The sequence below is a fragment of the Moschus berezovskii genome, chromosome 24 (assembly GCF_049115385.1).
Source record: "Moschus berezovskii isolate FMDL1 chromosome 24, NW_MosBer_1.0, whole genome shotgun sequence".
NCBI lineage: Eukaryota > Metazoa > Chordata > Mammalia > Artiodactyla > Moschidae > Moschus > Moschus berezovskii.
The window spans coordinates 12,976,196-12,988,928 of record NC_142483.1 but is presented as its reverse complement, the minus strand read 5'-3'; the positions used below and the strand labels follow the sequence as shown (position 1 = coordinate 12,988,928).

The 12,733-nt window shown below is 48.3% G+C and overlaps 1 protein-coding gene across 4 annotated transcripts in view; it reads right to left on the bottom strand.

The window, feature by feature from the left end:
• Positions 1-11,824, bottom strand: part of CACNA1D (calcium voltage-gated channel subunit alpha1 D) — a 342,532-nt gene extending 330,708 nt beyond the window's left edge. For all 4 annotated transcript variants that reach the window (XM_055414081.2, XM_088831938.1, XM_088831939.1 and 1 more), the window contains exons 1-3: positions 11,344-11,824; positions 9,060-9,369; positions 5,212-5,317 (exon numbers count right to left, since the gene is read on the bottom strand). In XM_055414081.2, the coding sequence (XP_055270056.2) occupies positions 5,212-5,317; positions 9,060-9,369; positions 11,344-11,410 (483 nt within the window). In that variant the 5' untranslated portion in view covers positions 11,411-11,824. The remainder of the gene's footprint in view (positions 1-5,211; positions 5,318-9,059; positions 9,370-11,343) is intronic.
• Between the last annotated feature and the right edge of the window lie 909 nt (positions 11,825-12,733).

Here is a 12,733-nt window from a genome sequence, read left to right as displayed (position 1 = left end):
GCACAGAAGCTGGCTTATGATGCAGGGATTCAAAAAGTATTAAGCATGTGTCTGACTTCTCTCCTGCTTCAAATATAAAGAGCTAAATCTGCCAAGAAATATACAACCCTGAAACTTAAGGCAAACTCTGACAGGTATTTCCTGGGACTGTCATTAATACTGGACAATGAAAGTCAGCCTCTCAGGCAAACATTAATCATTAGCCAATTGTTGAAAATTAACTACTAATCTATAAAGGACATGCCATGGAGCCCTGCACGGTCTTTCACTTATGGACCTACTCATTTCACGTGCATTTCCTCATGTGCCTACTGTGCCCTATGCAGAGTGACGCCCACAGCACCATAGAGATCAACCAGACTCCAGCCTCAGCATGTGTTACATTCATCCAAAGAGCCAGGCTGTCAGAGCCCAGAGACACGCCACATACCGAGCGACATCCCACACTATAGAATAAGGTGAAAAGGGGTGAATGCCTGCAAAAAATACAGCAAGTACTATTTACACAAGCTGGTGGGGTAGAAGCTGGGGACAAGGACCAGAGAAGGCTGAAGTGAGGGCAACACGGGAGCAAGCCTTAAAAGAAAAAAAACAAAATCTAAAGGCATGCAGAAATACACACAGTTCAAACAGAAAGACACAGAGATAAGGTACAGAACTAAAAGCCTCCTTCTAGGCAAAGCCCACGGAGCCAAGTTACGACCCTGTGTTTCAGGTATTTCAATTCAATTCACACCACTCACTATGTGAGATGCTAAACCCTGGAGCATGCAGAGCCAATGAACTTGCTTTTTAAACCCAGGAAACACAGTGTGGGGATCTCAGCCATGGAGGACAGAATGCAATCAAAGCAGGCTGTCCCCCCAGCGCTCCTGGCCCTCGTAAAGCATCTGGTCTCACTGACAAGAATCCCCAGGCGGCACCACTTCACAGGGAGGCTCCCAGCACTCTGCTACTACTAGCCCTAGCACCGGAGCACAAAACCTACAGGAATGCTCAGTAGGGAAACCCAGCTCCAACGGCACCTTCAGCCACAGGGACATAAGAAGCAGGGTCAGAAGACCCTCAGCTCTTCAGGAGTAAACACTTGGAACTTGCCACCCACCCTCAACCAAGGATTTCGGAGGCATCCACGGAGAGACCTGCCACCTGAGGAAATCCTGAGTTCAGAGGGAAGAGGGAGGAGCTTCTCCTGAAAGTGGTCATTCCGTGGTCCTCAACAACCTGCGTTTATGAACATCATCTACATATTGCCAGGCTCTGTGCTGTTGGGGTTCCAAAAGGATTCACTGAGAATTGCATTCTGAAGAGGCTTGATAAGATAAAGATAAGATATGCTCATAAGTAACTAAAATATAGAGTACTTCATATGCAAAGTGCCAGGAGAGCAGTTCAGATAAAAGTGTTACTTCTACTCAGGTTCAGAAAAGGCTTCACAGAAGAGACATTCTTTCGAGAGTCTTCCTAAGGACAATGATGACGATGAAGGGGTTGGAGGGGGGAAGAGGTATTTCAGATGGAGAAAAGGCCAGGAGGTGGACCAGAGTAGGGAGGGGTGTTTAGGTGGATGAATGGAATGGGGTGGGGTGGGGGGGGGCATGAAGGAAAGCCCCAGAGAGTCAACCAGAAAAGGGCAGGCAGACCGAAGAGGACTCGGACTTCCTTCGAGAGCAGGCTGCCCCTGAAGCTCAGGTTCACGCCACCCGACCACAAAGCAAATGAAGAAGAAGGGGAGGACGCGAGGGGCTCTACAGAGGCCCGGTGTCCGCGACCAAAAACCATAAAGGCGGGACTTCTACGCTGGTCCAGCGGCTGAGACTCTACGCAGGGGGCCCAGGCTGGATTCCTGGTCGAGGAACTAGATCCCACATGCCACAAGCAAGACCCGATGCAGACAAATGAACAAATAAATTAAATACATATTAAAAAACACACACAAAGACAAGATGTAAAGGGGCTCAAAGGGAGTCAAAGACTTAAAACCATCTCTTTGAGTTTCACAGGCATTTTTTTGTGCACCTGTAAAAGTACAGGGTGGCAGGGACCATGGGCTCCTCCCCCATGGCTGCAGACACTGAGGAAGCTGGGTGCCCCTCTGCGGAAGGGTCTAATTTGATGCTGTTTGGCGCTGCAGAGCCTGGGGGTGGGGTGGGAGTTCCAGGTACAGGATGCCCAGACTGAGGCTTCAGTCAGTTGCTTATGAGAAACTGAAGTTCAGAAAGCCAAATAAAGCATTTTCCACCACAGGGAAGTACAGGAATTGTGATCGTCCCCACTCTTGACACTCCATAAAGAAGCGCCCTCCGCCCCCCTGCCCCGTGCTAAGAAGAAAATGAATGATATACGCTTTCAATAAGTGGAACTGAAGATCCCCTGCTACTGACTGATCTAGGAGGGAGATGGCTGTGGGAACTGAGTTGCACCGTTTCCATGGCTGCAGCCTCCACGGGTCCCTGCAAGTCCACAAAGGAAAGCTGCAGAGAAACTTGAGACTGTTTATATGTTTTAAAAAAAAAAAACCTACCCCTGGGAAAACTTGCTGCCCCCAAGGTAATCTCAAATGCCCAAAGCTGGCTCAGTGACGTGCAACCCAGGCCAAACCCACACTGGACCAAGGGTGATGGCAACGAAAGTAATAATTTCATGACAAACTACCTGCAACAGGAAGAAACATCTTCCACAAAACTGGCCCTGAACTGTACTCCAAGTGCTCAACATCCACATTCCCAACAGAGCTTGCAGGCAAAGGAAACCACCCGCTCCCTCACACTTACAGCTTTGCAATCCATATGGGTCTCTGTCCTTTGTTCTGCCATTCACATTCATTGAAAGGTATTTACTACAGATGAAAAATAAGCTTCGTTCAGCTGCCTCTAAACCAATCCCAAAAATAGAGCAATCACTTTGGTATAAATGGGGTCAAATGTATTAAAAAAAAAAAACTTGCTCCCTGGCAGGAAGACTGACATGGCATGGGACCTTGCTGAGAGTCAGGGGGAAACCCACAGAGTTTTCCCTTCCCACAGTGGGAAAAGAGATATTTAAAGAGTTAGGCAGAGATTAAACTCATCCGGCCATGTGATCAGCCAAGTAAACGAAGACACAAACTAGGGTGCTCTAAGCTTTAGAATATTAAGAGGTCAAAGAAATATATGTTAGTTTTTTAAAAAGCCTTGCCAGACTAACACCCTGCCCTCTCCCATCCACAAAGACCACTGTTTAAGAACTGTCAAGAAAAGATCCACTGCGGAGGGACTGCAGGGGTTAGGAAGAGAGATTTAGTCATTCCCTATAGTTTATTTATTTCCTATATTTATTCCTTCAGTTATTAGCTGAGAAATCCAAATGGTCTGACACTTCTTTTATTAGTGCCCTGAATTTCCCTGGGGAAAAAAAAATCAGAATATTAATTGACTTATACATGCAGCTACATTAATTATTCCATTGATCTGAATTAATCTGCCTTTCTGAAAGGTATTTATTTTCTAAGTTTGTTTAATCATGTTCTCTTGAGCTACAAAAAGCGACAAACTGGGTCACCATCCACGTTGTTAAATCTGGTAACAAGGCTGACACCATCTGTGGCCTAGACTGATGATCTAGCCCCACTGATGGGGGCTTCTCACTGCTTCTGCTGCTCCTTTGAAGTGACTGTCTAAAGGCACATGTCTACAACCAAATCAGAAGCTATTTAAAATACCCAGAGCCACACAAATCATCTCTAACACAATATATACTAACAGCCGGTCTTTATCTGTGTATCCAACTCCCATTTCCAGTTGTACTTGCAATAGCAGTATCCGTAGTTTTTTTAAATTCTCTACACATCAGACTACAAAAGCCCAAAGATGAAGAGACATCACACTACATATAAAATATGCTGCACATTAGAGATGCAACATGAAACCCCGTACATAAACCATGAAGTCTAAAGTCATAAGAGCATAATGTCACCGTCTCCAGACCCTGGGAGAGCTCTCCCCACCCTAGTTCTACCTTTACCACACGCAGCTAAGTACATTCAGACCTGTTAAAATACAGCTTCAACATAAGAAACCAAAAACAAATGGAACCAGCTGAAAGAGGGTAAAGTAAAGCAGGAGACAGAATCGCTGTTATCCGGGACCAGGCCCTCATTCACCTCATTTCTGCATGGGCTCCGGTCACGAAGGACTGATCCTCGCAAAGTGGATGCCACAGCACCAGAAAAATCCTGAATTCTGAATCATCAAGGCAAGATTACAGGATGTTAGAGGTAAAAACAACCCTGGCGATCTTCTCGTCCAGTCCCCTGAATTGACAGATGGGTCAACGGCAATGCAGAACGGATCTGGGAAACGCCCCAAAATACAGCCAGTTGACAGCCCAGTGGGACAATTCCTAGACCCATTCCAGTGCTCTTCAGTGCTTTTTTTTTTTTTTTAACTATATCAACCTTTCCCAAAGGAAGTTCCATGAAACACTGTGATGCACGCTGCCAAAAGAATGTTTAAAGAATCCATGACCAATTACTTTTAGGGACTAAGCTGAATTAAACAAAATGAAACTGGTTTTTTAACTACAGACTTTCCTGGAGCTTTTACTGAGTTAATGTGCATGATAAATCTTTAAGAGAGCAATAAAGTATATGAAAGTATCCCAATTTATTTCACTATAGAATCATTTTATCCTGGAGCATGTCATAGGACTAACAGGAGGAACTTAGACACTCTATTATATTATTCTCAGAATTATGTTCTATGATGATTAGTTTTGTCGTGTTCTACTTTTGCAACAATAGCTGATGTACAAAATCTACATGATAACTCTCTACTTACCAGAAAAATTGACCAAAGTAGCCCAAACTCCCAAATAACACTAGATTAAGGAAAAAAAAAAAAAAAGCTAACATTACCAGGAAGAGAATGGTAGAACCAAAAAAAGGCTACATGGAGAGAAAAGTTATTTTTAAATCTGCTACAAAACTCTTCCATGAAAAGTTTCACATCTATTTATACAAAATTCATGACTATAAACACTTCATTCATTCAGTATAAATTTGAGAATACAGGTCAAAAGAAAAAAAAAAAAAACACCACTGCTGCAAAACTCTGTGAAACATCACATGCATCATTGTAAATTTCAACCACCCAGAAAGCCAGCTGCCAACTTCAGTACTGAGGTCAATGACAAGCACACATCAAGACAAGCAGCAATTCTAAGGACACTTACCAAGTTATGATTTGTTGAATTAGAATCATCTTCAGGGAATGGGATGTAAATAGCTAAGGCCACACAATTGGCAAAAATAGCCAATAATATAAATATGTCAAATGGTCTGAAAGTTTTTGTTAAGGTATATATGTGTCATGCTAACATACACCATCTCTCTCATCACACTCTCAATCACACCATCTTGAACTGCTTTTTAAATGACAATATTACACACAAATCCTTATTCAAGTGACTGCTGTGACGACGAGGTTTCCAGCAGCAGTAATCATCAGTGGTCAACTCACAGCAGATCTTCCTATCAAATGACCTCTCCACGAGTCCTTTTCTTCTGTGTCAAGGATTACGTTACACTCATCCTTCTGTTGGACATTCTATATGAAAACCTAAAAGTCCATCCAATTACGGCACTGTGTGAGCCAGGTTTCTGCTTCATGTCATTTTCACAGCAACAAGAGCCTTAGAAAGCTAAATTCCTGGCTGTTGTAGACACAATGAAAAATCATCATGAGATAAATCTCTTTCACAAATCCCTGCCACCATATGTTAGAGCCATTTTCTTGGTGGCTTTTCTTGGCCAGGTCCACCTGGACCTCCTGTCTGGACTAGGACAGGACAAGTCACCAAGGACCTTTTCCAAACCACCTGCAACTGTCTCGCAGCTATTCCAATCCTGTAACAAGTAAGACAGGCTTCACCTCCCTCCTCTGCTTTCCTTACTAATCAGCAGTTACCACTGTTTCAGATTAGAGCTGGACTGCAGCTCGGTTTATAATGTGTTGTTATTGTGTTCAATTCATAAACAAATCAAATACAAGGCCATAAGAAATCAGCACCAGACACTTTCAGAGTTCGATTTAACATTTCTAAATCTCAGGGGTCTGTCTGGAAGAATCACTCTGCGAACAGCCTCAACAGATACTTGCTTAAACATTCTGGTGTTATTAAGAGACACTGTCAAAACTGGCAATACAAAATTTGACATCTGCCAAAAATGACTGTTTTTCCTCTCTTGGTTTTCAGCCTTTCCAAATGCAAGGTTTCACAAGCACCAATCTAATCTCTAACTCCAGGCTTGGTTGTACAACAGTTTCTCCCAAACACTCATCCACTAAAAGCAAAGCCACAGTTTCACTAAACACCTCCAAGTCCTAAAGCTTGGAGGATGTGCACAGATCTTCTGCATTCACCTTGACTTCCTTCTAGAAAATCCAAAGATGCTGAAGGAAAGATGCTGAAGGAAATAAAGACCCCTCATGTCTCTGTTCGATTGCGCTTCATGAAACCTCAGCCTTTTGAAGAACTTTAACGCTCACTGAAACATGGATGTGAATATTATTCCCTTACTAATTTGATGGGTTTATTTTTCAAGACACTTTTCCTTCCTTCATAGTTATTCTTTAACTCACCTACTATTACAAAATCTCTTATGTAGGGATCCAACTTTAAGGCAGTCTACTTTAAAAAGACTTCAGAAACTCCTTTTCATCTTTCCTTTCAGCAATTCCTTCTAAAACTTAAAAAGTCAATTGCTCCAAAGCCATCCTATATGGAAACACACTCACTGCCTCTCCCATCTCCCACATCACCATTCTGCCCTTTAAATTTCCCGATACTTAAATGAAAAAACCAGCAAATCAGAGGAGTACTGACGCTATTTAGGAAAACCAAACAAAAGACTACTTTTTTCATCACGGTGAAAAAAGTTTCAGATTGCAGGTAATGCTGGATCCTCTCCTTCTGCCACAAGATTCTGACAAGCCAAGCAGAACAGAGCGTCAGAGAAATAGATGGGGCTGATCCTAAATCTCCCTTCCTTGTTCCCCCAAGTGCAGGATACACTGCCTTGCCTGCAATGTATAAACAAACAGCAGGTTCAAAAAACTCATTTACCCAGTGCTGACAGTGCCTGGCACAGCTGACTTTAGAAGGCTGTCTATGCCCTGCTCCCAGAACTTAAAGGAAACTGTCAACTGAAAACAACACATCCCATATCGTTTCAGGATCTATTCTGTAAACGCTTCCCATCTGCAGGGCGGCTTCTTCCTGCGCTGGCAGCCACTGCCCCGAATTCCTGCACACACGTGTCTGGCAGTGCGGGAAAGGGAGTCAGCAGCACCATCCAGGAGTTCACTCCGTTCACATAAATTACTATATACAAATTACGGTGCACAAAGAGAAACAGCACCAGGCCTCCCACCTCACTCCGCATGAAATTAATGACCCCACCGAGAGGTCTCTGCTTACTCAGTCACGTCAAGCCAAGCCAACCTGAGGAGGAGGAGACCTTTGTGACTAAATAGGATCTGACTAAGTGCTCCTGCCATGCTGCTGAGAGACCACCCCCCTCCGAGGGACACCCCCTCCCTGTGGATCCCGCTCCCTCCTGGGCCGACACCAGTGTTCAGTCCTCAGACTCAAAAAGAACCTATAAAGAAAAACACATCCACACAACTCCAGCCATGTGAGAGATACCACGACACCCGCTGGAGAAGAGATATCTGTTCTGGAAAGGAAACACACATGAAAACCTCTCAAATCCTACCCTGGGCTACTCTCTCTACAACCTTTCTAGACAGTTACCTCATTTTAACTCTCCGTGAGCACAGAAAATAGACAGCTGAGACAGAGGGCTGCCTCTCTAGGCATGCAAACGATAAGGGGGTTCCAGCTCCACTCGCCAGCCAGCCGGTAACCAGTATCCTCTCTTTAGAGCATGGCCTTTCGACCCGGGCTCGGTGGGAAAGCCCTACATCCATACTTCTTCCCAAGCCTAGGAACTGCTCAAGGGCCCGGGTCAACCCCGAATATAATTCTGGGAAAAGGAAATGCTGTGTTTTACCCAAACCAGTGAATCATCTGACTAATTAGAAAGCTATTTGCTCAGAAAGAAGACCTCAGTCAACCTTTTCTGATGGGTGGCAGGAACTGGAGCCTGGCCTCCAGGTTAAGGGAGAGGGTGAGCAGGCAATGTACCCCAGTTTTCCAAGATCTGAGCCCTAATAACCTGCCTGGGGCATTTGGAGTTCAGTTTTAAAAATACAAAGGAGAAACCCAGAAATGTAACTCCAGTCCAAGGACACAGAATTTTTTTTATAAAGGCAACAACTGCAAATTCCTCCACAGAGAGGGCTGGGCACTAACTCACGCGGGCTTTGGAAGAAGCACACACAAACCTCTCCCTCCACAGGCTCCCTCATGCTCACATTTCAAATGCTGTTTTGGAACGTGTCAAAAGGAAATTCCAGGAAATCATAGCACCGATGACCAAATCGCTCCCTCCCTGTGAAGCAAATGTTCACATTTGTAGCTACCTGAACAACCAGACTCACCAATGGCAGACCTACAAGCAACCTTAGCATTAATTGGAGTATCCAAAGCAAATTTCAAACATCAGAATGAGAAGATTCCACTAAAGGTCAAAAATGTATTTATTCCCAGTAGAGTTTTATTTTTTGTTTTTTGTTTTTAATGAGCATACCTTATTTGCAATAGGTTCAATTCATACCGCTGCCAAAAAACAAAGGTGCATTTAAACTAGCCATCTAGTGTCAGATGACCAAAGGTTAATTTAAGTTTCAGGTTGTCATTCCCTACCCCCCACCACCACTACACACACACACACACACACACACACACACACAGAGTAGCCTAAATTTACCCAGAGATACCCTTCTGTACCCAGAGGAGATAGGAAATTATATACCATGAAATCCTGTACACACAGCTTCTGTTGCTCCCATTCCAAAGTGCTATCACTTTGTTAAGTGCCATTTCAGACAACAAATCCTTTTAAAGAACAGATGGTAAAAGTGAAAATGAGAAAGACTTCCCCCAGAAAAGGATACTTCCATTCCACTATACTAATGCAGGCTCTTCGGATGGGGTTATTGAGAGACAAACAGAAAAGGGCACGGGCAGGTCGGCTGTTGGACGAGTTACCCTGTTTTTTGCTCTTGGCGTATTGCTGACGTTTTCTTTGGGAGAGAGATCCGACAGGTGGGGGTGCAGAGGTGCTCATAGTTTGGGCAGCCTTGGCCTGTCTAGCAGCGTCAATTGCAGCTTGCCAAGACAGGACAGTTTGCTTGGAGCTATTCGGCTGAGAAGTTGGTCCTTCACCAGAAAGAGGGAGCCTGGTGCCTCTTGCATAGTTTGCCTCTAGGAAGGAGGAGAAAAAAAGAAAAATTTAAAAAAAAAAAGGACACAATGAGAATCCAGTGTCAGAAGAAAGCTGAAGTGGTTTCCCATCAAGAAAAGCAGGGAAATCATCCCCATGTTTGCACTGGAAACCTCATATCCTATTTTTCAGAATCAGGGTTAGGTCAGTCAGAGCAGCAAGAAAAATCCCTGAGCTCTGCCCAAAGTGTCAGTAACACACGACGACCACTGCATTTCACCCAATGGGTTAGTACCTCTCTACGTCCATATCTTCACAAGAAGTCTTTCAGTGCATTCCTTCAGACAAACTGAGGTCATTTCCACTTATACTCCACATCTTTTCTGACTTTCAAAACCCGTGTATCTCTAGTGAGTTAACAGATACATACCACAGCTTTCCTCCAAAATAACTACCATCACCAAAAAAAAAAAAAGGCAGTGGCAATAATTCAATAGTCTTAATCATTTTCACGGTGTTACTCCAACATCTTTCCACAGCCACAAATGCATTTTTTTCAGCATGGGAAAAAAAAAAAACAACTCCTCCACTGGCACCAGGGCAATACCAAGAGCCCCATAACAAATACCTAGATTATGCACTGACACTTCCTGCAAATGAAAATTCATGATGCTTGGGACTCATTTCCTCCACAGGCTTCCGAAAACAGAAAACATCTTTAGGGCTTTTTTGCATTTTAAATTGCAGCCGCAGCAGCCAAACCAGCAACCAGAGAAACAGACAAGGCAGGCAGCCTGCATCCTTACACCTAGGAGAGATAGGCTGAGTTATGTCAGGGGCCCTCAAGGCCTAAACAGGAAACATCTCAGCATAGACTGGGACCCAAGTACATACAGGATAGAACCCCAAGGAGGCTTCATGTGCAAAGCCCTCCCCAGCCTGGGGTCAGGCCAGGACCCAGGCAGGTCTCCCAGGTACCTGCCTGCCTTGGGTCACAACCTCCTTACTGAGACAGAAGTCAAAGCCAGAGGGATGGGCATTTGTGAAACCAATCCTTGCTAAGTAAAGCACAGGAGGGAGAGTCAGAGCCGAGCACAGGTCTGCCTGGTTAGCAGCTCGAGACGGGTCCACAGGAGTGGGCAGCAGAGGTCTGAACCAGGGGAGGAGTCGTCCCAAGTCTTACCTTGGGGAGCGCTCATTGGGAAAGCTGTGAGCCCACAGAGGGCTGTGGGGACTCCAGCGACCTCTAAGGAGGAGTGAAGAGGACTGGCCAGGAGCTGCACCACCTTCCTTCGACCCAGCCCGCCGGCCGGCGGCGTGGTAACTGCACGTGGTGCCCGGGCCAGGCTAGGGAGGGGAGCCCCACAGCGGCTGTGACTCCCCGGGCATTGCTAGGTTACCGACGTGTGCACAGCGGCGCTGGGAGCGGGAATACACTTTCCATCCGACCCTCTGGCCAGCGAAACCGTGACCCAGCCTCCCTCTCAAGGGTAGCGAAGTGCTTCACCCACCGACGAGAAGGGTGAAACCTGGCGACCCTGTAATTTTCCAGATGCCACCAGAGACCTTCTTCCTAATATACCAGGGGGCGGGAAAGGAGGCGAAGAGGCTAGAAAGGGGGCTCCGGCTGAAGACTCACAGCCACCCTCTTCCCATTGCTCGCGAGCGTTGGAGGAAAGTTGAGCCCGAGGACACCGAACCCGAATCACCTAGGCTCGCCGCCCCTCCGGCGGCGGCGGCGGCGGCGGCACCGTACTCCACGGACCCCACGGCCACCCCCACCCCACAAATGCAGAATTAACTCTGACATTCAAGGCCTGAAGGGGAGAACGGAGTGGTTGTCACGCATCTCCCCTTTCCATGTAGATGACACCGAGCTAGAAGCATCCTCTCCAACCCCCTCAACCCACCAGCGCATCAGAGACGGGAGGGGGGGTGAGAAGGAAGAGGGGGTGGGAAGAGGACCATGATAAGGATGAGGTTTGGCAGCGGGTACCCAGGCTCTGGCTGCTCACCGTTCGCGTGGTCCGCTTGCTGCTGCCGTTGATGCTGCATTTTTTTCATCATCATCATCATCATCATCCACGAACATTTATTGAGCGCCTACTGTGTGCAGGGCACTGTGCTAGGCGTTGGGGCGGGGGAGGAACGGGTAAAGGGGGTGACCGATAGGTAAGAGCAGCGGTCCCTGCCCTTAGTCAAGCTTCAGCAGGGGGTGGGGAGGGACGGGGACAGATAACAGAAAATAAGAATAATTTATAAAAAACCGCTGGCCACCCACGCTCCCTCTTTTTCAAAATCGGAGCAAAATAAACTTTTTCTAAAAAATAAGATCAGATGTATATATTATCCTGATAATATATACATGTAATTTTTTTGCTGCAAAGGAGAATTGGCTTGGTCCCCCCCTCTAGCGGAGGGACGCCGCGGGGATGCCGGCCCGGCCGCCGGGGCCGCTCGGCGCGCCCCCCATGCCCGCCCGCTCGCCCGCCGCGGTGCCCGGTGACCGGTGCCCGCCGCCGCCGCCGCCGCCCGCGCCGCCGCTGGCTCGGGACCGCGGGCAGCCCGAGCTCACATCCGGGGACGGAGGCGCTCGCTCGCTCACTCCGCGCCCGCCGCGCCGCGCCGCACGCCGGCTTCGCCCTGGCGACGCTGCGCGCCCGCCGCCGCGTCCCCCTCCCTCCCCCCGCCCGCCCCGGGCCTCCCGCGGGCCGCGCGGCGCCCCGGCGGCCGGAGGCCGACCCGCGGCTCGCCCCGCTCGGCCCGCGCGGTGCGGGTGGCCGCCGCGTGGGACTCGGGGGCCCGCCACCCCGGCCTGGCTCGGCTGACCGCGGGCGCCGAAGGGTTAAGCGCGCTCCAGCGGCGGGCCGCCTGCTTAACCCCCTCGGCGCCGCGGCGGGCTCGCCCCTTCCCCCCCGAACGCGCGGCGCGGCCCGCGGATCCCGCCGAGGCCGCGAGCGGGTGAACCGCTCCTCCACCGGCATTTCTTCGGGGCGGGCTGCCGGGGGACTTTAAGCTCCCGCAGCGGGTCTTGGCTCCCGGCTCCCTCCTCCCCCGCTGCACACCTGGAGGAGGCCCCGCCCTCTGGGAACACAGGTGCGGGCGGGAGGTCGTGGCTTGGGTGGCGAGGGGTTCTGCCGGCTCCCAAACCGCTCCGGAGCGGGGCTGGAGCCCGGTAGCTTTCCTCGGCTCTTTCCAATTGCGGGGCGGGGTGGGGGGGCTGGGGAGCCCGGCTGTCTGGAGAGCACTCACTGCCCCAGGTAACAGCCCCTTTAGATCTAACCTGGTTTGCAAAGCGTCACCCATCCCACCTCACCCCCCACCCCCGCGCAGGATCTGGCTCCGCTGTGGCTCTGAGACAGTTGGGGGAGGGGGAGGACATCGCTCTTTCCCACTCCGTCCCTC